The sequence below is a fragment of the Dryobates pubescens genome, chromosome 13, assembly GCF_014839835.1.
Source record: "Dryobates pubescens isolate bDryPub1 chromosome 13, bDryPub1.pri, whole genome shotgun sequence".
Lineage (NCBI taxonomy): Eukaryota > Metazoa > Chordata > Aves > Piciformes > Picidae > Dryobates > Dryobates pubescens.
Window position 1 is genome coordinate 8,045,702 of NC_071624.1, and position 23,743 is coordinate 8,069,444.

The 23,743-nt window shown below is 45.3% G+C and overlaps 1 protein-coding gene across 7 annotated transcripts in view; it reads left to right on the plus strand.

The window, feature by feature from the left end:
• Nucleotides 1–18,120, plus strand: part of SPHKAP (SPHK1 interactor, AKAP domain containing) — a 65,198-nt gene extending 47,078 nt beyond the window's left edge. For 2 of the 7 annotated variants that reach the window (XM_054166245.1, XM_054166249.1), the window contains exons 6-11: nt 2,341–2,596; nt 3,100–6,829; nt 10,611–10,790; nt 12,547–12,633; nt 14,514–14,835; nt 16,753–18,120. In XM_054166245.1, coding sequence (XP_054022220.1) covers nt 2,341–2,596; nt 3,100–6,829; nt 10,611–10,790; nt 12,547–12,633; nt 14,514–14,835; nt 16,753–16,896 — 4,719 coding nt within the window. In that variant the 3' untranslated portion in view covers nt 16,897–18,120. Of the gene's footprint in view, nt 1–2,340; nt 2,597–3,099; nt 6,830–10,610; nt 10,791–12,546; nt 12,634–14,513; nt 14,836–16,752 lie in introns of those variants that run through there. The other 5 variants (XM_054166247.1, XM_054166250.1, XM_054166246.1 and 2 more) reach the window with 5 other exon arrangements.
• Nucleotides 18,121–23,743: the final 5,623 nt, after the last annotated feature.

Below are 23,743 nucleotides of genomic sequence, written 5' to 3' on the forward strand. Positions count from 1 at the left end.
AATGCTTTAGGCCACGCTAGCAGCTGATCCCTCAGGGAAGGTATTGGTGGTAGAGATGATTCACAGGCCTAGAGTTCAAGAGTAGCAGGAGTCATAAGGGCAGCACAGAGTATGGAAAAGAAAGATGTAACACTTTTGCTAAGACCGTAGCTAGATCAGGACACAGCTCCTACAGATTCCTGCTCAAGTGAAATCTTGCTACTTCCCACTGTTGTTCCCAATCTCCCACATATGCACCTCGGAAAAGTGCTGTGACAGAACATGAAGATCCAATAGGCTATTGTAAGCCCGAATGTCACAATGGAAAATACCAAGTGTCATCAACCAAATCAGAGCTAAGACCTCATTTTGCTTCTGTCAACTTAAAAAGTACTTAATGCAGCTCCTTTGGAGAATCACAGTACCGCAGTACATTAGAAGTTGGAAGGGACCTCAAGAGATCAAGTCCAACTCCCCTGCCAAAGCAGGATCACTTAGGGTAGTCCACACAGGAATGCATCCAGGTGGGTTTTGAAAGTCTCCAGAGAAGGAGACTCCACAAACTCTCTGGGCAGCCTGTTCCAGTGCTCCATCACCCTCACTGTAAAGAAGTTTCTCCTCATGTTGAAGTGAAATCTTCTATGCTCAAGCTTTAACCGGTTGTTTCTTGTCTTATTAGTGCTCACCAATGAAAAGAGCTTGGCCCCCTCCACTTGACACCCACCCCTCAGATATTTATACACATTGATGAGATTCCCTCTCAGTCTTCTCTTCTCCAGACTAAACAGCCCCAGGGATTTCAGTCTCTCTTCATAAGGGAGATGCTCAAGTCCCCTAATCATTCTTGTAGCTCTCCATTGGATTCTCTCCAGCAAGTCTCTGTCTCCCTTGAACTGGGGAGCCCAAAACTAGACACAGTATTCCAGGTGTGATCTCACCAGGGCAGAGTAGAGGGAGAAAAACCTCCTTAGACCTGATGGCCACACTTTTCTTGATGCATCCCAGATGCTTTTTCTTTTAAGGCCAGGCTGGATGTGGCTCTGGGCAACGTGATCTAGTGGAAAGTGTCCCTGACCAGGGCAGGAGGGGTGGAAGTAGATGATCCTTGAGGTCTCTTCCAACCCTGACAATTCTGTGATTCTGTGAACAGCAGTGGAGGGGTTAATCTAAGGCTGCTTTTAATGATATTTTTTACAGCAGGGTGTGTGCTGAAGTCTGATTCAGCAACAGTGTCTTAGCAGCTAGTTCAAAACCAGCTCTTTAAGCACACTAATTTATCTGGGTTTCTGTTCAGACATTTTTAGGTGTAAAGGAAGAGCAAACTAGTAAAACATGCTCCTCCAGCATAATCCTCATCCCACTCCCTTTATTACTAGATGCTGGCTTTGGATTCACACTTGAAAGATCTGAAAGGGATTATGTGGTGCTAGATTGTGCACAAAGGCGCAGGGAGTCCAGGGCATCTTGTGCACAGCTTTAAATATGCTGCCTGGATCCAGAGCTGGTTCCACTCAAGCTGGTCTTTCCTGGGGACATGGAGCTGAAGCAGAACATCAAAAGCTGCAAAAGCTTGGCTTTGCTTCAGAGCAAGTCCTCCTTTATACAGAGATAGCAGGTCAGCTCTGTGGCTGTGCAAATATCCAACAGGTTTAATATCAATACAATGAGGATAAGAAGAGTTTCTTTCTTCCATCTTCTGTCCAACTTTCAACTTAATTGTCCAGTTGCTCTAGGTAAAACAGTTTCATATAAGTCTAGGCACAGCATCCAGTGGAGCCCATTTTCAGTGGGGGCTATACTGGTCTGAAATAATTGGGCTCTGGGCAAATAAGGAACAAGAGGAGGAGTAAAGAACCAAAAACCCCCACAATTTAAAAGCGGCCTGGCAGAACATGTGAAGGTGACCTGCTCTTACCAGTCTCACCAGGCAATATGTGTAGGGCTGCCTTCAAACAAGCCTTGCAGCAGAGGTGGTCCTGAGAAGGAGCTCAGACCCTCAGCCAATTCACTCCAGAAACATGGCAGTGGGTGGTACAAGGCCACTGGTAACAGCATGTCAGGGGGCTAACTGACCTGGCTCAAAGCAGATGAGTCTCTGCCTTTAAAGGAGTTGATTGAAAATAATCAGCTCTGTAATTTCAGCCAAATAAAGATGTCCTGTGCTGCAGCTGGGTTCTCTGCTGACAGGCCTGTGTCAGCCCAGGTGGGCTTATTCTGGCATATGTGTAACTGCACACTGTGTTACAGGCAACTCACATTGTGTCTTTGCAATGGGACATTCCTGAGGTATTTATAGAGAAGGATGCTTAAAATAAGATTTATGTTTTAATTCAATAACCATTTGAGATTCCTTTCCTCCAGTGTCCTTGGCTGGCAGATGTCTGCCTGGTTCAGTGTGCCAGGGGGGACAGGAAGAACAGCACAAGCTGCATCATTTTTGAAATAAACAAGTTTCTGATTGGACTCGAGCTCGTTCAGGAGAGACAGCTGCAGACAGACACTCACATCTTAAAGCCCGAGGATGACACAAACTGCTCCGTGTCCTCCATAGAAGAAGATTTCCTCACAGCATCTGAGCACCTTGAGGATGACAACGAGGCTGATGAATATAAATCTGGTAAAAGCAATGGGACTGAATGTAATTCTGCTGTTGTTTGTTCAGCAGGGCAGTCACAGTATCACCAAGGTTGGAAGAGACCTCAAAGATCATCGAGTCCAACCTGTCACCACAGACCTCATGACTAGACCATGGCACCAAGTGCCACGTCCAATCCCCTCTTGAACACCTCTAGGGACGGGGACTCCACCACCTCCCTGGGCAGCACATTCCAATGACGAACAACTCGCTCAGTGAAGAACTTTCTCCTCACCTCGAGCCTAAACTTCCCTTGGCGCAGCTTGAGACTGTGTCCCCTTGTTCGTGGCAGTGCTTACAGAAACTGCACTCTGATAATTCATGCATGTGTCTGTTTGTAGTTTAGAAACTGGACAGCCATCCATGTTCCCAACCTGTTCAAAGGGAGGGATACATGGCTGTGCAGGAGTTTCACAGAGCAGGAGTGTGTTATACAGTAATACAGGGTACTCTGCAAAAACTCATTTCTTTCATTCTTTTAACAGGTCATGAAAAAGTAAGTGTTTCAGAAGCATCTTTGGATGTAAAAAAAAATAAAGGAAAGGGATTTGAAAGTCTGCACTACAGAAAGGCCAGGCTGCCATTGATTCTGGAAAGGAGCTGCATTCCTAAAGATACTGCTGCTCCTAGAGTCCCTGAAGCTGTGAACGGTGGGGCTGAAGATGGCATCTTACAAGCTGAAGAGAAGTCAGACCAGGAAACAGTGTTGCAGAAGGAATTAGCTGGAAGATCTACTTCATCCTTTAGTACTACTAATTTGACTAGCACGGCAGAAAATTCCTGCTCAGCACACATGTTAGAAGATGGATCTTTAACCGGAATGGCTAAAGAGGAGCCGGAGCCTTTGTGTGACCCAGCAGTGGAACACAGTGGGAAGACAGACAGGGAAGATTGTGCAGACATCAGTAACAGTGACCCTCCCTTGCAGAAAGAGCCGGCGACTACAGGTCAGTATGCCACAAATTTGGCAGAATCTGTTCTGCAGGATGCATTCATTAGACTGTCACAGTCTCAGCCCACTTTTAGTGAGGAGGCTGCCATCAGCATCTCCGTAGGAAGCTCCTGTAAGTCAGAGGACATATCTGCTTCCCGATCATGGAACGAACTTCCCAAGATAGTCATTGTGCAAAGCCCAGACAGTTCAGAGAACGTGTCTGACTGGCCAGGGGCTGCCTTCCCCAGCCTGTGCCACTGGGCTGAGGCAGAAAGTTCTTCTGAGGTTTTGGATTACTTTGAGGAAGAACAGTCGAACGGGCATGGTCAGAGCGCTCTGGAGGTGGCTTTAGCTTGTGCAGCCACTGTTATTGGAACCATTTCCAGTCCCCAGGCTGCAGAAAGATTCAGACGGGATCAAGAAGCAGCAGACTCCAAAAGTGGAGCAGTTGATAATGAAGAGCTACACACAGCATCACCACAGCTACTCGACGACTGTGCTGGCACAGAATATTCATTTCCATCTGCACTGTGTGGCATGACTCAGGTAGCAAGTGCTGTAGCTGTCTGTGGTCTGGGGGAAACGAAGGAAGAGAAGTACTCCGTAACTTCAAGTGGACTGCTGTCTGCTGCTCAGACATCCACAGCTGTCACTCTGCACTGCAGCTTAGCTATAGGAAGCAGCATGGAGAAGCTAAACAGCAGCATCGCCGAGACACTTCTGAAGGAGGCATCAATCATCCTGACAGCACCCAACACGTACAGAAATGTAGGGCATTTTATGGAATCCATGCACGGGAAAATTATCGAGACGGCAGCGAGGCCGCAGAGTCCACACACAGGTGAAGTAATCAGGGATGAACTTGCGCAAAACCTATCCAATATTATTCTACGGCATTCCATTGAAGAGGTGAGGAAGAGGAGACAGCTTTGCCCCCACGCAGAAAATGGCTCAAGTGCACAAGACATTTTCATGGAGACTGCAAACGAGCTGCTTTTTAATGTGATATATTTCACTTGCAAGAAGATGAACGACATAAGGCAAGTTGAAGAGTGTTCTCCTCTTTTCTCCAAGGGGACAAAAGCAGAGAAAGTAACAACACCAGAAGGATGGTCAACACAGGCCACAGCACATGAAATGTCACACAGCCCCCATGATCCATCTGCTGTTGAGCCTTTTGGTACATCCTACAGCACCAGTGCTAGCAAAGATCTGGGAAATGTCTCAAACACCAGGAGCAGCAACGCAAAAGATGTGAATAGCAAGGAAAGTGCCACACTGAATTCAGAACCAGTGAGTAGAGCCACAGGGCATAACGCACTCATTGCAAAAACATCCCCCAAGAGAAGATACCTGAAAAGAACCACACGAGACTGTTACAAATCCCCAACCCAGAATAACAATATTCAGAAGAAGAAGGACTACAGGTCATTTTCAGACAGAGAAAATAGCTTTGCAAACAATGGTGTTCAGGAAGAGCTATCTTCCAGTGCCACCGAGAACACAGAGAGTCATGGCAAGCACAAGAGTGAGACAGTGCTAAACAACGACCTCCAGGTTAGCTTGTCACTACTAGGAAATCACATCCTGCTTCCCTCCCAGCCTGTGCTGCAGGTGAAGAATTCAGTGGACAAATACTGTATAACAGATTTTGCAGAAGAATTGGCAGAAACAGTTGTCTCTATGGCAACAGAAATAGCAGCCATTTGTCTGGAAAATTCAAATGGGAAGCAGCCCTGGTTCTGTGCGTGGAAGAGAGGCAACGAATATTTGGTGACCCAGAGTTTATCATGCAGGACCATGAAGCGGAAGAAGGAACCCCACGCTAATGGTTCAGTTGTTCGGAAGCACAGAGCACCTCGACTCAGTGAGATCAAAAGAAAAACAGATGAGCATCCTGAGCTAAAGGAGAGACTGATGAATCGGGTAGTAGATGAGTCTATAAACCTCGAGGACACACCAAATTCAGTCAGTATCTTTGCAGATGAAGTGGCTGCCAAGATCATGAACCTCTCTGAGCTTTCTGTGGTTGACAGCATCTGGCAGGGTCCAAACCACCCCAGAAACAGGCTGCATTGTGACAGATGGAGCCGAGCCAAGGCCTCAAGCTGTGAGAGCATACCAGAGGAGGACTCGGATTCCAAAACTTCTTTGAATACCTTAGGCCTAATGAACACCTTGGGTCACTCTGTGAGTCAGACAAGTTCTGTCTCAAAGCAGTCGAGTTGCGAAAGCATTACAGATGAATTTTCAAGGTTTATGGTGAACCAGATGGAAAATGAAGGAAGAGGGTTTGATTTATTATTGGATTACTATGCAGGAAAAAATGCAAACAGCATCTTAAATTCTGCTTTGCAACAGGTAGCCAAGAAAAATGGGCACCTTAATGTAAGGCCAAGTTGCCCATCAAAACAGTCCAGCACAGAAAGCATCACTGAAGAGTTTTATAGGTATATGCTAAGAGAAATAGAAAAGGAAAATAAAGATAACTTATCTTCCTCTCGGAATGCAAAGGACTGGTGTGGCAGCTTGCTTCCACCTTCCCTACGATCACCTTTTTGCTTTAGGCAGTCATCGGTGCCTGATAGCAGAGCATCAGGCTCTAGGCTAACAGTGAATGTCCCAGTGAAGGCAAATTCATTAGATGGATTTGCCCACCACCACCAGGATTCTTTAAGCGTGCAGCCGGTCAGTACCGTGGCTTCTGCAGGCCTTTGCAAGTCTGACTCATGCCTGTACCAAAGGTGCAAGACCGACCAGATAACGGACATGTTGATTCACGAGACGTGGGCAAGTTCTATTGAATCTCTTATGCGCAAGAACAAAATCATAGCGGATGAGGCTGAAGCTGCAGAGACAGAGCATTTCCACAGTGACTCCCCACCACAGGTGGAACAATATGCAAACAGACTGGCTGCAAATATTGTTGAGAGTGGTAAAAGTTTAATTGTTGTCCAGCAGGACTCCTTTGATTGTACAAACCAAGAACACATGTTGGAAAGCAAACACTCCCAAAGCACAACTCCGAGTCAGTCAAAATCCAGTGTGGATGGTGCAAATGTGGAGAAAAAAGAGCCTGTGAAGAGCTCTGCATGCCTCCCTGTGGGTCAGCACAGGGAAGTGCCTTTAATTCAGATAGAAACTGATCAACGAGACGAACCAGACAAAGACTTGGAGTCTTTAACTTCACGTGGGCCTTCTGGAAAGGAGCATCTAAGCAAAGAAAAGCCTCCAGAAGCTCATGATGGGAAACACACCGTTTCCAATTCCCTGCGAAACAGGTAAGTGGCAAGCCATCAAATCAGCACATTGCTTTGGTGTTTCAATTCCCAGTAAAAACTGTTTTGATAAAGGAACAAGATAAGAGAAAGGAACAGGTTAAATTCTTACTACAGGTTTACAGCCCAAAGTCACCCCATCATATGTCACAGCGCTGATCTCTAGAGCAAACTCACATTGAACACAATAGTCCTGTGGTTCTGAGTTCAATTCAATACTGCACAGACAAGGCAGTTGTCTCTCTGTGAATGCTGGTCTTCCACAGTCAAGACAGGAAAGACAGACAAAGTTTGAACTTTAATTTAGTGCTGGCTGATATCTCAATTTAAATTAAATAACTGAAAGGCAGCATAAAAAGGAAGACAGCAGAATTGGACCTGTAGTTGTCTGCTGTGCCTGTTTGTGTAACTAATGCTTAGTGTGCCTGGAAACAAGACCAGACTTCCATGAGTTTTGAGTTTAGCCTTATGTTTACAGTCTGGAGCTAGAAGTAATAAAAATGCTTTAGTGGAGAAGTAAAATAGTAATTAAAAGCAACACTCACTCCTTGGTTTAAGATTGCTCTGGATAAATTTAGACAGAGAAAAGAATAAAATTTTACTTTCATTTCATGGTGTTCATCCCAAAGGATCCTCTCCTTGCTACTGTGCTCCTTTTGCTGGGAAAGCCGTAACTTGCTTTGGTTAAGACACAGTGTCAGCCCAGCATGAGAGCACAGAGCAAGTGCGGAGGGTTGCTGTGGATGCTGGGAGGTTACGAGCAAGGCTCTCTCTCTCAGGGCCTTGCCTATTTTTAACTCTACTTCATTGTATCTGTTACTTTAATGGTATCTAAACTGCCGATCATTTGGAGCTCTATAGCACCCCATTATCGCAAAGTGCTGGGAAGAGTGCACTGACACTGTTAGAAACTGTTCTGTAGCTCATTTTGTTCTAGGCAGCGCTCTGTTTTGGCTTTTGACAAAGTAAGAAAGCCTGAGCTTCCCTGTGGATGGTAGCAATTAGGGGGATAATTATCATAACATCACTATTCTTTCATACTGACTCTCCTGCACTAACCTTCCTCTTCCCTTGAACCCACCTGTGTTTAATGAGATACATTTAGAAATCCTCCTCTTTGGAACCTTGGCAGTTTGAAAATGAAGTTATTTTTGCACAGTTTGTGAACTCTTTAATCAAAACTCTTCCTCTGCCTTTGGTGCAGAGTTCTCAAGGTGGCTATGGGCAGTAGAGCAGTAGGATTGGTAGGGCAGAATTAGCAAGCAGAGGCTACATGAGCATTTTGCTTTGGCGATGCAGCATGGTTCCATTTCCATGCACTGGCTCTGCTAGCGACATCAAATGCGATCTCTTGAAAAGGAATCTCGGCTAGAAGCTGCACAAGTGTGTCTCAGATATGCTAGTGTCCCTGCTGGGAAAGCAAAGCTTCCAGTGGTTCTTCACATGGATTTGAAGCACTTGTGATGGCTGAAGTAAAACCCTAAAAATATATAGAATGTAGATATTAAAGTGTCAGCACTGATTGCTTTGATCCACTCCTACTGCATGAAGTTACTTGCTGGTGTGGATGCAGGCACACAGGGCTCCAGGCAAAGTACCAAGCAGACATACAGTCAATGAGCAAAAAAAAAATTAAAAAGTGCTGCAGGCCTGGGGAAAGAGGCCATCAGCAAGGAAAGGGAGCTGTTCCCTGTAGGGAGGCTGTGCAGCAGAGCCAGTCCTGTCAGTGCTGAGAGTTCCAACTGTCAGTTCATAGCGTTGATGCTCTGAGATGGAGTCGCATAATGAATGAACAAATGACAAAACACCAAATAACAGCACCCACAGAATCCCCCAGGGTTTGGACCAAGTGCTAGCACTCCCTGCCCTGCATTAAAAACCTGAGTGACACCAGCACCCTTTGGCCTGGCCACTCAGCACCATCATGGTCCCTCAGGATGAGGCTGGTACCTGCAGGCCAGGGCTGACAGGCAGAGTTAGTGACAGATGCTGATGGCTGGGCAGAGCAGAGGCCCTCAGGCAGACAGGGCCCTTCCTCGGGCACAGTTAGTGACAGATGCTGATGGCTGGGCAGAGCAGAGGCCCTCAGGCAGACAGGGCCCTTCCGCGGGCACAGTTAGTGACAGATGCTGATGGCTGGGCAGAGCAGAGGCCCTCAGGCAAGCAAGTCCCTTTACTCCATACAGGCACCTGCCTCTCTAGCATCCACTATCAATGCAGGAACTTCTCCATTGACCTGAAAGTGTAAGCATGGCAAAAGGATATACCCACAGTATCACGGATAGCAAAAGGCTGAGTTGGGGGTGATCAGCCTGGAGAAGAGAAGGCTCCATGGAGACCTTCAAGTACCTGAAGGGGGCCTACAAGAAAGCTGGGGAGGGACTTTTTACAAGGGCTTGTAGAGACAGGATAAAGGACAATGGCTTTAAGATGGAAGAGAGGAGATTTAGACTGGTGATTAGGAAGAAATTCTTTACAGTGAGGGTGGTTAGACACTGGAATATGTTGCCCAGGGAGGTTCCAGGTTTTCCTTTGAGGTGTTCAAGGCCATGCTGGACAAGCCCTGGTCTAGTGGAAGGTATCCCTGCCCAGGGGGAGGTGGAGTTTGAAGCTAGATGATGTTCCAACCCAAACCATTCTCTGATTCTATGACACAATTCCATGATCTTGTCTCAGTATGCTCTGAAATGTCCTGAGTTGAGTTATGGAACAGAACTATTTCTGTTCACTACTTTTACTTTTCAGCTCAGTCTCTTCTCAGTAACTTCCCCATCTGCAGTTAAGGGCATGTTTGTGTCTGGTTTTGAGGGAGTAGGTGTATGTGTATGTGTGTGTGTGCCATGTCAAATGTGCACAATTATAAAGCACTTTTCCCCTCACCTGTGCTTTCTAAACTCAGTCTGGGCACCACATTTGGTCTGATTTCTGACTCCCTGCTGCACACCTGCCTAGAAAAAGAACACTTTGTCCTTCCCCACCCTAAGCAGCAAAGACCCTGAGAGGCATCAGTAAGTTAGAGATCTTAGAACAATCATAGAATCACAGAATTGTTTTGGCTGGAAAAGACCTCTAAGATCATCAAGTCCAACCATCAACCTAATGCTACCATGGCCATTAAATGATGTCCCAAAGTGCCATGTACGCACATTTCTTGAACACCTGCAGGGATGGCGACTCCACCACCTCCCTGGGCAGCCTGTTCCACTACCTGACCACTCCTTCAGGAAAGAAATTTTTCCTAATGTCAAACCTAAAGCTCCCCTGGCACAATTTCAGGCCATTTCCTCTCATTCCATCACCTGATACTGGAAAGAAGAGATCAACTCCCACCACACTTTGAGATCTGCAGTACTAACAGAGTAGGAAACCCTGGCAAGAAACTTACTCAGCCATTAGTAGGAGAGGGATCCTTTTCAAAGAACTCCCTGTTTTGCACTAACATACACCCCATATTCAACCACTGAAGTGCAGTCAGCCCGTGCATTGAGCAGTTCCTTCTGTATGGGCAAAATCTTCCTGTCCCAGCTGAACCTTTCCTGTGCATACTTCAGCATAGGGCTCACTTCATTTTGTGTTTGTTTATAGCAGTCATGAGATGACCCTTTTTTAAAAGCATCTCAAGCCCATATGTTCAGCTGGACTTTGTGAATAAGTTATAAGCCTGTCCAGTCTCTTGCATCTCTGTGATTCTGCAGCATGGGTGACCTTAACAAGCCGCACGGTCTGAAGACTGGTTTGTTTGCCTGTATTACAATGCCAATGTGCTGCCTTTTCACCCCACCAGCAGCAGCCCACAGAGCAGAGCTGATGCTGAAATCCCAGGAGAGACAAAAGCAGCTGAAGAATTCCCGAACCACCTCAGCAGCAGTGAGGAGAGCACAGGCAGCTGGTCCCAGCTCGCTAATGATGAGGACAATCCCGACGACACAAGCAGCTACCTACAGCTCAGCGAGCGATCCCTGAGGTACCACAATTGTGTGTTCTCAGTGCACAACATGGTCTAGTCAACCAAGGCAGGGGTTTGAGTGCCACGTGTCAGGAATGAGGAGGTTGATGCAGAATACTGTAAAGACAGCCTAAGGACAGAGTTCACCGCTGTATTGGTAAGAGCTAGCCACATCCTGGTTCTCAGCCAGGTCTTTTTGTTACTGGTGAGCAACTAAATTCAGACAAAAAAGCCCTCCTGGCACCACTCAAGTGCCTCAGTCCTACAGCAAAAGGGCCATCGGACAAGCTAATTGCTACTGTCTTGCCTTTGATCTATCCACTACTATTTGCATAATGTTTATTTTGGCATCTCTTTAGCTGAGATTGATGAGACTGCTGTTCTCCCACCGGGTATCTGTGCACTGAGAGCAGAGACAGAGCCCTGAGCTGCTTAGCCTGGCACAGGGGAGCACATCAGCAGAGGATGGCTGAGCTCCCACACAAAAGGCATAAGTTCCAGAGCTCCCAGTGCAGTGTGTGGCTTTTCATTCTTGTTTAAGTCAGGACACATTTAAAAATGTTAGAGTCCTCAGAGTTTGTGCAAAGTGATGTTAGTCTGACTTCATCCCTTTCATGACTTCAAATTGAACAAGAGTTTTCCTTCACGTGCTCTTAGATTAGGTTTTAAAATGTCATGTAATTACCCCTGTCACCAGGATATTAAGGAGGGAAGAGTGTGGCAATGAAGCAGGGAAGAGAGTCTCTATCAGAGAGCACTGTTGGCTGGCTGAAAAAATACAGCACAGAGCCCATCTGTGGGTGATCATTCATCCCACTATTGCAGTACCAGCTCATGACAAAGCCCTTGGTCTGAGAGAGCTGTTGTGTGGTGCCTTTGGGCTCTGCTGAGATAGGTCTGAACCCATGGTGTGACACTGATTGATGGGGAAAGGAACTGTCTAATCAGTCCTTCCCACATAAGGAAAAACACTGTTAGTTGCTTTTCCACTACAAATGGAGTGGTTCAGATTAGTTTGCCACACCAAATTAGTATATGCTGATTGACTTGCAGCCAGCACATCCACAGCCTGTTCATGCAACATGACATGATCTGTCAAATCCATAACAATGCCATCAAGTGAACTGGGGCTGTCTTTTCCACATTCTCTCAGATGTAAAACTTGGTTCTTGTAAAGAAGGCAAAGAGAATACTTTTGGTCATTACTGGTCCCATTGAGCACTGGCTTTAATTTAAACCTCAGTCTTGCAGAGCAGTCAGAAACAGGAGGGGCTGTCACTGTGCCTGTGGGTTCCCTCAGGTCCCCGAGAGCCTTTGGGGTACGATGTAATACACTGACATGGGGGCCGGTGACAGACACCAAACAGGTAAGTGGTGATGGGCAACCACACACCTTGCTGTAACTTGCCGCGTTCAGAGGTATCTGAATCTCTGCAGGTTTTCTCCAGGACATCTCTGTACATGAGTCTGAGGCCTAATGTTCTTTGCAGAAGCCATTTGCAAGAAGATAGGCCACTTTTTTTTTCCTCTCCAGTTTACAGCATCACTTGATTCATGCTCCATCTAGAACTGTTGTAATAAAAGCCTCATTATTTTGAGCATATTAGAGTGCTTCATCCTGGGAACCACTTGCTGAGCAGAAGTGATTTTGTGGAACTCTGCATAGCAGGAGCAGCATCCTCACTTTGCTTTGTGCATAAAGAAATTAAAGAAAGATGTATGGAGACATGTTAGGCACAGCTTGGCACTAATGTTTAAACTTTTGCTTTGTCAGCAATGGCAACAGCAGTACCACTAGCAGTCTTGGCATTATGGACCTGGAAATTTATCAGGAGAACGTGACATCTTCTCCTGTGATTAAGTAAGTAGTCACTGAAGTGAGACTTGATGTTTAGTCTGATTTTAACTGCAAATCATTTACACCATCTAAAATGTGCCAAGCCCAGCTCTGTGCCTGCTGCTGAGCCAGCCCTTAGATTCAGAAGAAAGCACATGCAGGTGCCTGTGCAGAGTGACAGCACCAGACAGTGAAAGACGACAGGAAAGCCCAGCCAGATGGATTTCAAGAGAACATGGATCCAGCAACCACTCTTCCTAAAAGAGTTGTTCTGCACTATCATAGTATAAACTTTCTTCTCTGAAAAACTTCAAATATTGCCAAAACTCTGCTGTAACAGCAAGTAAGGTCAAGCAAACAAGGAGCCATTAAAGTCAAAGGAAAATATATGATAACATTCAATAATAATAATAATAATAATAATTTGGCCCACCATACATTTTCCTGTTGTTTCTGAGCATGATTCTACTGAGCATGCTGATAAATTATCAAGAGATGTGCAAGTACCTGCCTAAAGATTCTGGTACCCTGAAACCTGGTGTCACCTGCCAGCTGGTGATGCCATCAGGTCATGGCCATGGCAGAAGCATACAGACCACACATCACACGTCGTAACGGCAAGCTTTGTGTAGTTGGTGACATCAGGAAACCTTCACAGCTTGTTACCAGACTATACCACAACTGTCCTTTGAGAGGGGTTTTATTCTGTAAGAAACCTGGGTGTTTGTGAGTTAGACACATTCCCTCTCAGCTGCTGATTCAGAGACTAACCTTGTGAAACATTCCCATCCTCACAGCAGGCAGTGACCTCTCTCCCTTATATTTCAAGGACCAAAGGGATACATTTCTGACTCCCCTTAGCTTCCAGGGGCTGTTCTCAGATGCAGGCCTAATAGGTATGAGGAGTTTTTACTTCCACAGATCAAAGTCAAGGCACAGAATACATCTGCTTTTCAAAGAGAGAACTGGAAACAAATCCACTGGGAAGGAGGTTATTAAGCATCTGTGATTCCAAGTCATGACAAAGCATACATTGCATGCTGCCATTTGATCCTTGCCTCTCACCTTTTGCAGCACCTGCTGCACTAGTGTATCTAACCTGGACTTTTTACAGCCTTGGGGAAGAGTCTGAAGTCCTGTGAACGAAGGTGTTAAAGACTAGTGTCCCTCCAGGCTAGAAAAACCTGACACCTGCAGCATCCTCCGGATTGAGGGCAGAATTGGACAGGCTGGGGATATGCACTGTGAGTGACGTCCCTCCAGGAACATGGGAAAGAGCGGGACAGCAGCAGTGATTGTGCAGTCTCCTGCCATGTGTATGTTCAGAAAGGGAAGCTGAAGCAGTGACCACATGCCTGGAGTTTGTTTCCTGTAGTTTAAGATAGAGATGGAAATCCTTACAAGGTGTAAACGGAGTTTGTTTATCCAAACAGTAATGTGTTTTAAAGCAGCAGTAGCTAGAGTGGCCAACAGTTACTACTGTATTTAACTACAAAAGTTAAAACCAGAAAGCCAGCCTGGAACATGTTCAGCCAGGGAGTATAGCCCTGCAGAACACTGTAGGTTCAGTATTCCACCCAGGCTATGAGACTTGCTGTGCCATACCATAATGTCATTTGCTTGTCATGCTCTAACTAAAGATACAGAGATCCTGGTGAAAGGCGGTGCAGCTAGTACAAGTTCTTCATCCTCTTAGGGGAATAATGCTCCAATTCCCAAAGCTTTTCCTGATTCAAAGATTAAATCCATGAAATGTATTCAGTGTTGTATTATTTCATCCTGTGTAGCTTTTTCCTTGCAGTTTTCTAGGTCTTACATTGAGGGAAAAGTTTATCCATCGTGAAGCAATGCTGTAGACTGTTCCTAAATATCACTAATGAGCTCTGTTGTTGTTTGTTTCTAAGTGAATTAGTGGAAGAAAAAGTTTTCCTTACAGAACAGACAGAAAATACGGAGGGTAAGTTGAACTGTATTGATTCAAACAGACAATCTGAGGTTAACACAAGTCATGGCACACTAACTGTTGGGATTGTTTTTCCAGAAAGCACTTCTGAGCTTTCAGTGGGCACAGCTAACTGTCAGAAGGACCTGCTGGTGATAAACTTTGATATGGAACCGGACAGCCCTGATGCGGAGCTGAGAGCCACCCTGCAGTGGATAGCTGCCTCTGAACTTGGAATCCCAACCATCTATTTTAAGAAGTCTCAGGAAAACAGAATTGAAAAGGTACTGGAGAATACTATCAATGCAATTTCATCACAGCAGCAGCTATGATTTATTGAAGTTACTGGGCTTAAGAGCAGGTGCAAAACCATCTGTGTTTGCAAGACAGCAATGCTGCTGTTTACTACCAAAAGTAAAAATGACAGAATTTAAGGTAAGCCTTACCTGGATAACTTGGGCCAATGGGCTATGGTCAGTTGTATGAGGTTCAGCAAGGCCAAGTGCTGGGTCCTGCACTGGGGTCAGAACAACCTCATGCAGCACCACAAGCTTGGGGCAGAGGGGCTGGAAAGCTTGCTCAGCAGAAAAGAACCTGGGGGTGCTGGTTGACTGCTGTATGAACATGAGCCAGCAGTGGGCTCAGGTGGCCAAGAAGGCCAACAGCATCCTGACATCAATCAGGAATAGTGTGGCCAGCAGGAGAGGGAAGTAATTGTGCCCCTGTACTGAGCCCTGGTGAGGCTGCACCACAAATACTGTGTCCCACCTTTGGGCACTACAGTATAAGAAGGTGCTGGAGTGTGCCCAGAGAAGGGCAACAAAGCTGGTGAGCAGTTTGGAGGTCAAGTCTTATGAGGAGTGGCTGAGGGAACTGGGATTGTTTAGCCTGAAGAAGAGAAAGCTGAGACAACACCTCATTGCTCTCTACAGTCACCCAAAAGGAGGTTGTAGTGAGGCTGGTGTTGGCCCCTTCTTCTGAGTAACTAACAACAGGACTAGAGGAAATTGCCTCAAACTGCACCAGGGGAAGTTTAGACAGGCTATTAGGAAGAATTTATTTAGTGAAGGAGTGATGAGGCATTGGAACAGACTGCCCAGGGAGGTGGAGTCACCATTCCTGGAAGTGTTCAAAAAACAAGTAGATGGGGCACTTGAGGTCTAGAGGTCATGGAGGTGTGGGTGGAAGGTTGGACTTGATTTTAGAGGCCTTCTCCAACCTTAATGATTCTATGATTCTAAGTATCCAAGTGTTCAACTTAATTAACGAAAGAAGTATTAGAAATCAGTATTTTGGTCTTTCATGAGAAGATCATTTTGAGTAACAGAGATATTGTTTGATTTTCTTGAGTACATGCATTTGGGAATCATAAACATCATTTAAAATGCATTCAGCAACAGCAGTGCAAATTGCAGCTAATGAAAGCAGCAGCTGTCAGCTTTACCCATGTGCTTTGGCAGACAGCTAATTCAATTGCAGAGAGACACTGGAGAATAATGAGGCACATCCTGCCGACAACAGCACTCGTGGCAATCGTGTGCCTATTAAAGGGCATTAAAATACATATTAAAAGTTTAGGCTTCAGTATGTAAATAGCAAACAGCTACATCAGCTCGAGACTGTTTTCTTGGGTGGTGTGGAACTGGAAGCATCGAAGGGACAAGCTAATTTGATACTGATTGTGGAATTCAAAGAACTGAAAAGCTTTGATTTTCCTTTATGTGCTTCAGGAAGAAACAGGGCTAGATGCAGGACATGGTGAAGCCCATTATTAAGTACAAAGTGGACAAAATTCAGGATTTTTCACAGCTGCTTAAGAATGTGTATTTAACCTCTGGTTTGTCTGAAAGTTGAGAAAAAATGATGTGTGGATACTCTCTGTGGTTCAACCACGACTGTGGCAAACGTCTTCATGTGACAGATGTTTGCCTAGATTCCCTCTCACCAGTGCTATGTGAACATTTAAAATAGCATGGGATGTGTGTGGAAATACAGAATATTAAATAGCCATTAAAATTCAGCTAATATGGATGAAGAGGTTTGGGTTTTCTTTCAAAGGGGTAGTCACACTTCCTATGTGGAAGGAGCCTTTCTGTTGCCACATGGTGAATTGTGCCCATTCAAAGGATGCTCTGGCAGCTCTGTGTGTGTATTTAACAAACATCAGCCAGATGCTGAGAGTGGTTTGTTCTCTTGTTTAGTTTTTAGATGTTGTGCAGTTAGTTCAGCAGAAGTCCTGGAAGGTGGGGGATATCTTCCAAGCCGTGGTGCAGTACTGCAAGCTCAGCGAGGAAGGCAGACAGATGACATCCAGCCTGTTCGACTGGCTTCTTGAGCTGGGCTAAGGAAGTTCACCTCCTCAGTGTCTCCATTTGGTTCCACTTTAACTGAGCAGTGGATTTCTGAACATCAGTAGGTAAAACGGGCACAGATGGACAATCTCCACAGGAAGAGCACGCATCCATTCCATGACTGCACACGGAGCAGAGTGAGCCAAGGTGTATTGTGTCTGTCTGTACGGCAAGGGACTCATGACACATTGTGCTATAGGATGGACTGGACTAGGAGGGGCTGGGTTTGCAGCTTTCTGAACTAATGGACTACACAGTAAAGGCTTAATTAAGTATCTAATATGTACCTTTTTCATCAGTTTGGTTAAATCAATCAGCTAAATGGAATAGTACACTAACATTCAGGTTTAACACACCACTATTTGTACAGTTTGACTATTGGAGCCAGAGTTTATCCATGCAGCCTGGAGACACCCATGACCCTAGTGAAATAATGATTCTGTTTTTAAATCCCCACAGTCTGCTAAGGGGTGGAAACTTTTCAACCCTTAAGACCTTCACAGTCAGATGCCACAGTAAAAAGCTGCTGGAAACACTTTCTTTCAAGATGATTATTTCTCCTCTATAGCTGTTCCCAACTCCCATCTCAGTGAAGTGAAATCCAGCTTCGGGGTCACTGCCCTCAGAATTCACTTCTCTGCACATGGAGGCAACACAGCACAGCATGGTGCAGCCACACCCAGAATACCCTTGAGCACAGCTGCCCACTGAGGCAGTAGGGCTCTACACCTGGTCCCGCCACAGACCTGCCATGAGTCGCTTCACCTCTGTGCCTCAGTGTCCCTACCCAGTGAGGGGGAGTAATGACAGTACCGTCCTTATGCAAAGTGCTTCTGTTTCAAGCACTCTGTAACCTGCCACAGATCAGTTAAAAGAAGTGGGGAAAAAATACTATTTTAGTTTAATCCAGTAAATTGTTAACAAGGTGAAGAAATGTGTATCTGAAAAGTTTCAGCTCATAAAACTCTTTGGTTTTGTAACTTAGAAGAAAGCAAAGCAATGGTTAACATTTCAGCAGATACCTGTTCATTTTTGGGGTGTCAGTGTCTGGATGATGTGATAGCTCACATCACTAATGTCTCTCTAGCTGTTTGCCAAGATGTGCTGTGGTGTCACCTGGTTGAGATGATCAGTTAGTACCACGCACTTAACAATGCAGTCTCTTGACTCGTCCAAAGAGCTTGGGTTGGAATTTAAAGGTAAATTGCAACTGGTCACATCACAGTTATTCCTGTGAAAATAGCTCTTTCATCTCTCCCCACCCAAAGAGTGAAATAGAAACCCTGCCTGCTTGCCCAAATAAAAGTACTTGAGAGATATTTTATTTTCCATACAACAGGATATGCCTCTGTAATATTTCTTGGGAAAGAGAAAAACAGCTATCCTTTTGCACTAAGTATTTTTGAAAACTTTGAAGTAGTTTTAAATAATTTATTAAAAGAGCCATACTGTCAATTCTATCTTTCAAACCATTCCTCAACCTGCATGGTTGCATCACTTTACGTTACCGTGGAACATGAAACGCCACCAGTAACGCCACGCCTGCTCTGCAGGGTGCACACAACAGCGAGGGTAGCTTTACTGTAACAACAAAGGTCAGTTTATCGCCTACACTGAGCAGAACCATGCAGTCCTGGGCCTGCCCCAAGAGCTGCTGAGTATCCAGAACTCCCACCACATAAGTAGCTCCTCTGGAAGCTCAGCAATTCCAAGGCTGGAAGTCACTAAAGCATCAAGTGTTACAGATGGAGTGCTTTGAGCTCATCGTGGAAAGGTGTATTTATTTCTCAGCCAAATACAGGTAGTTGTCAGTTTTTGGTGTGATAGAATAAGTGTTTACTTAGCCTACAAAGCACAAATACCATGACAGAGTTGTAACAGTGTGATGCAGTTTCTCTGTACTTCTGAATGTTGCCATTTATTCAGAAATAAATTTATGTCCTAACGTGTCTGCTTTGCCTTCCTGCAATGTTCGTGACTGTGATGTGGGGGTCAGACCTATTATAGAATCACAGAATTGTTTCACTTGGAAAAGACCTCTAGGAAGTCCAGCTGTCAACTTAAGACTGCCATGGTCATTAAACCATGTCCCTAAGTGCCATGTACACACATTTCTTGAACACCTCCAGGCATGGTGACTCCACCACCTCCCTGGGCAGCCTGTTCCAATGCCTGACCACGCTTGCAGCAAAGAAATTTTTCCTCCTCTGGCACAATTTCAGGCCATTTCCTCTTGTTCTATCACCTGATACTAGGGAGAAGAGACCAACCCCCACTTCACTCCAATCTCCTTTCAGGGGGTTGTAGAGAGCAATGAAGTTTCCCCTCAGACTCCTCTCGTCCAGACTGAACAGCCCCCGTCCGCTCAGACGCTCTTCATAAAACTTGTTCTCCACACCCTTCACCAGCTTTGTTTGCCTTCTCTGGATGTGCTCCAGCCCCTCAATGTCTTTCTTCTAGTGAGGGTTCCAAAACTGAAGCCAGTACTCCAGGTGTGGCCTCACCAATGCCCAGTACAGGGGCACAATCACTTCCCTGGTCCTGCTCACCACAGTATTCCTGATCCAGGCCAGGATGCTGGTGGCCTTCTTGGCCATCTGTGCACACACAGGCTCATGTTAGGGTGGCTGTTAACCAGGGTCCCCAGGTCCTTTTCTGCTGGGCAGCTTTCCAGCCATTCTGCCCCCAAAATTATCTTTTCCACCCACCCCTGTAGCCTCTCAAAGCTCTGATGAGCGAGACATGGCCTTGACCAAACCAAGGCAGAGCAACCTCCAGGTCTTACCCCAGCACCAAACCTACAGCTTCACTCAGGTTCCACAGCTCCATCAAGGTTGACCCTAACATTCCTAGCTTCACAGAACAGGGAGTTACACACTCCCTGCCAGGCATTATCCCCAGGATAACTCCTGACATATCAAATCCTGCTAGTGCTCACTCTGGCTGCAGAAGTGGGCAGGAGGTGGGGAGGCAGAATCTTAAAGAGTTTCTGCTACTTATTTGCACAGGTATTTACTGCCCTGCTGCACAGATGTGAAGGTATTTCTACTGCTAAACAGAAAAAGAACCCACCACTTAGCTGGGTGAATCTGAACAGGACTTGTCCACCATTAAAAAAGGCTGAGAAAAGTCAATGCTAAATACACAGGAGAACTTCATACCAGATGCAATTGTAGGTAAAAAGAGTAAGTTAGGTGCACTACACAAGTGTGATGTAGGTTGTTGGTACCACAAAGACATAGAGAGGTGGCTGCTCAGTTTGTTCCCTAATACAGACTAGGAGCCCACAAATGAAACCCATTCAAGCCAGGTTCACAGCAAACAAGAGATGACACACGATCATATTCAAGGATGCAAAACTTGTCCACAGGTACAAGTGGGAGCTGGGTAAGAGCTTGAAGAGATGCACCACAGTTTATTCAACCAGATGAGCCTCATGAGCTGCAGGAGATGCCCTGGCTGTAGGAGGTCATACATGAGAGCAGCAGACACATTCCTCAGCACCAGTCACAGCCAGGACTGCCTGCTCACCATCTCACCCACCAAGGGCTCCAGATAAAATCACAGAATTATTTCAGCTGGAAATGCCATGGGAAAAACCCAGCACCCCACTCAAATTGCCCACATGAGCTACCAATTGGCCCCAATGCCAGGCAAGGAAGATGCACATCCATATCAGCCAGTGGTTCAGGCTGGAAGGGACCTTAGAGATCATTTAGTGCCAACCATCCTGCCATAGACAGAGACACCTTCCACCAGACCAGGTTGCTCAAGTCCCTGTCCAACGTGGTCCTGAACACCTCCAGGGAGGGGGCATCCACAATGTACCTGGGCAACCTGTTCCAGTGTCTCACCATCCTCACTGAAACAATTTCTTTCTAATCTCCAGTCTAAATCTACCCTCTTCCAGCTCAAAACCATTGCCTCATCCTATCACTACAAGCCCTTGTAAAAAGTGCCTCCCCAGCTTTCTTGTAGGCCCCCTGCAGCTACTGGAGGGCTGGTGTAAGGTCTCCCCAGAGCCTTCTCCAGGCTGAACAGCCCTGACTCAGTCTGTCCCCACAGGGGAGGTGCTTCAGCCTTCTGATCATCTTTGTGGCCTCCTCCAGACCTACTCCAACATTTCTATGTCCTTCTTGTGCTGGGGACACCAGCCATTCCTATGCATTTGCTGCACAAGATCAAACTCATAGTGCCACTACTTTAAACCCCTCAGAATGTACTGGCCCTCAGAAAGCACCTCGCAGCTGCATGGCATTTAGCAGGACAGAGTTGAATTAGGCAGCTGGACTATCACACTCATTAAAACCATCTGCAGTGAAGACAGGTCTGGCTGATGGATACTCTGCCCTCCTCCTAGCCTTAGATGAAAATCAGTAAAGTGCAGCAAAGCAGAGTGCAGCCAAGGAGGATATTGTGCCACAAGGAAAGCCCCAAATGCATTTCCATCAAAGGCTCACATAGCTTTGGGTAACGTTCTCTTTGTTACCATAAAGGTCTTTCTTTATGAAATGTGTTAATTGCCAACAAAGTATTGCCTTGGAAGAAAAAAATTATACATAAATTGAATCTTACCCACTACTTTTTTACAACTCACATTGGTTCTCCCACAGAGCACTAAAATGTAGCCCTCAATCACGTCTGAAGTTGCTTATGTGCAGCAGGCCTCAATTATTTTTTGCACCAAGAGCACTGGAATTCCCTCACGACTCATTTACAAACACAAAACTTCAGCTAATGGCTGTGTATTTTGACTTTGCAAAGAACTTGCTGGGAACCAGCTTGGTTAAATGCTGCATTAGTCAGTGGCAATTGGTGTACTTTGAGCACCTGAAATAGGAGAGAGGAGAGGGAACGAGGGAGGAAGGGAGAAGAAAACAACATTTGATGTACAGAAAATAAAACAAACATTGCTACAAATATTCAGCATTGTCTTCTTCTCCTGTCAGAACAGCAGTTCCAGTTCTAACACACTGAACTCTAACTAAAAAATTCCTAGTGCCTCAGCAGGTATTGCAGAGTGTTGATTCCACATGTATATTTCACTTGAATGAACTGTCTTTTCCTCAGTGTTTGTTTTTCTCTCCATGTTCTCTGAGACCAGCAGTAACCTTAGACCAGATCTAAAAGGGCAAACCCAAATGAGGACACTGTGCCTGGTCTGAAAGAAAGACCAACTATAATCAAGTCTTATATAGTGAATCAAGAGATCCAGCTGAATTGAGTATTTTGAGTCTTTTCAGTTCTAGGATGCTTTCAGGCACATACTTTTTGTTTTCAAACCCAGGAAGAAACAATACAAGCAACATCTCCATCCTGCAAGGTCATGACAGAAAAAAAAGACATGTAGAACCGTAACAAGAGAGAGTTATCAGGAAAAAAATCTGACAGATGGATTTTCAAATGTGATGTCTGCCTGGATTGTGCTGATTCTGGAGGTCATTGCTTTTCTAACATCACTTCTAAGATCAGACAATAACTATGTTACAAGTAAATTACCTCATAGTCACAATAATCCCTACTAAGATGTATTAGAGGTGAGAATGCTTCCAGATACTGTCAGCCTGCCTTGATACCTTGTAAGTCACCAAAAATACTATAATATGCTTTGTGTTTGAAGAGATGGATCAAAATGGAAATAAAAATGGTCCACTGAAAGACTGAGGAAACAGAAAAGTGGGGGTTTTTGTTAGAGAAATAACAATCTCTTCTCCCTAGAGGAAGTTGTTCTGTCAGCCACAGCGGTGGAGATGGGCAATCAGGATGTGGAAACGAGGGACTATTTTGTGTTTTAAAACAGCCACAGTATACAAATATCTGCACATGGGAATGGATAATGATGGGAATTTATGGGACATTTGATTCATGGCATTTTGTAGGGCTCCACACAGGCAGCTCTGAACAACAAACTGTTTAACAGTTCCAGAAAAGGGGAGTACGATGAGACCGGTTTATGTTCAATTTCAGATCACAGGGCTAATTCTGCTCCTCCAATGCCCAGTGCTGTAGTTGCTGCACCCACAGAACTCCAAGCCAGCAAGAACAGCTTGTGCAGATGATGCAATAATCAAACTCTAAAGCAGCATTAAAAAAAAAAAAATGTCCTTCAGTTCTCCAAAATCTGCTCCAGCAGTCACGGAGATAAAAATCTGCAAATCACTACAGTATGCCACAGCACTGTAAAAGCTTAAAAGCTGATAAACTGTTATGAAACTGTTCCTCTGCAGGGTGCCTAACAAAACACCCTCACCACAATCACTGGGAATAACAAAAAGATGGGTTTATGCACTCAGTTGAGATTATGCTCCAGTGCAACAGGGGAAAATACCCATTTGCAAACAATGCACACACATGGAACCTTCTCTGGGAACACACAAACTCTCACTCCCACTTGTATTAGTATCTCAGAAGCACCTGGCACTCGTGTTTCATTTTACAAGCCTTCAATGGAACTAAAACATAAACCAAGACCTTGTCACACACTTCTGTCTGCTCTTGAGTGAAGGAAATAACCCAGCACCGATGGGATTTGCCTGCCTGCCTGCCTGCCTGCTTATTTCCAATGATACAATCTCAACCGTGGCACAACACAGAACAAATACACAATTTACACTGGAATTTGAACAAGGGTTCAATCATTTAAATGGCATTGTATTAGCTCAGAGCAGGTCTTAAACACAACAGCAAACTTTAAAATGTCAGAGGCTTTATTAAGCAGCTGTTTTCAAATGAAAATATCTGTGCAGAATCCACCCAGATGAGTACTGTTGCTCAAAAGCACTGACTTCAGCAGATCAACTTCCAGCTCTGGGAAGCAGGAGGAGATTGGCTGTTCTTGCTG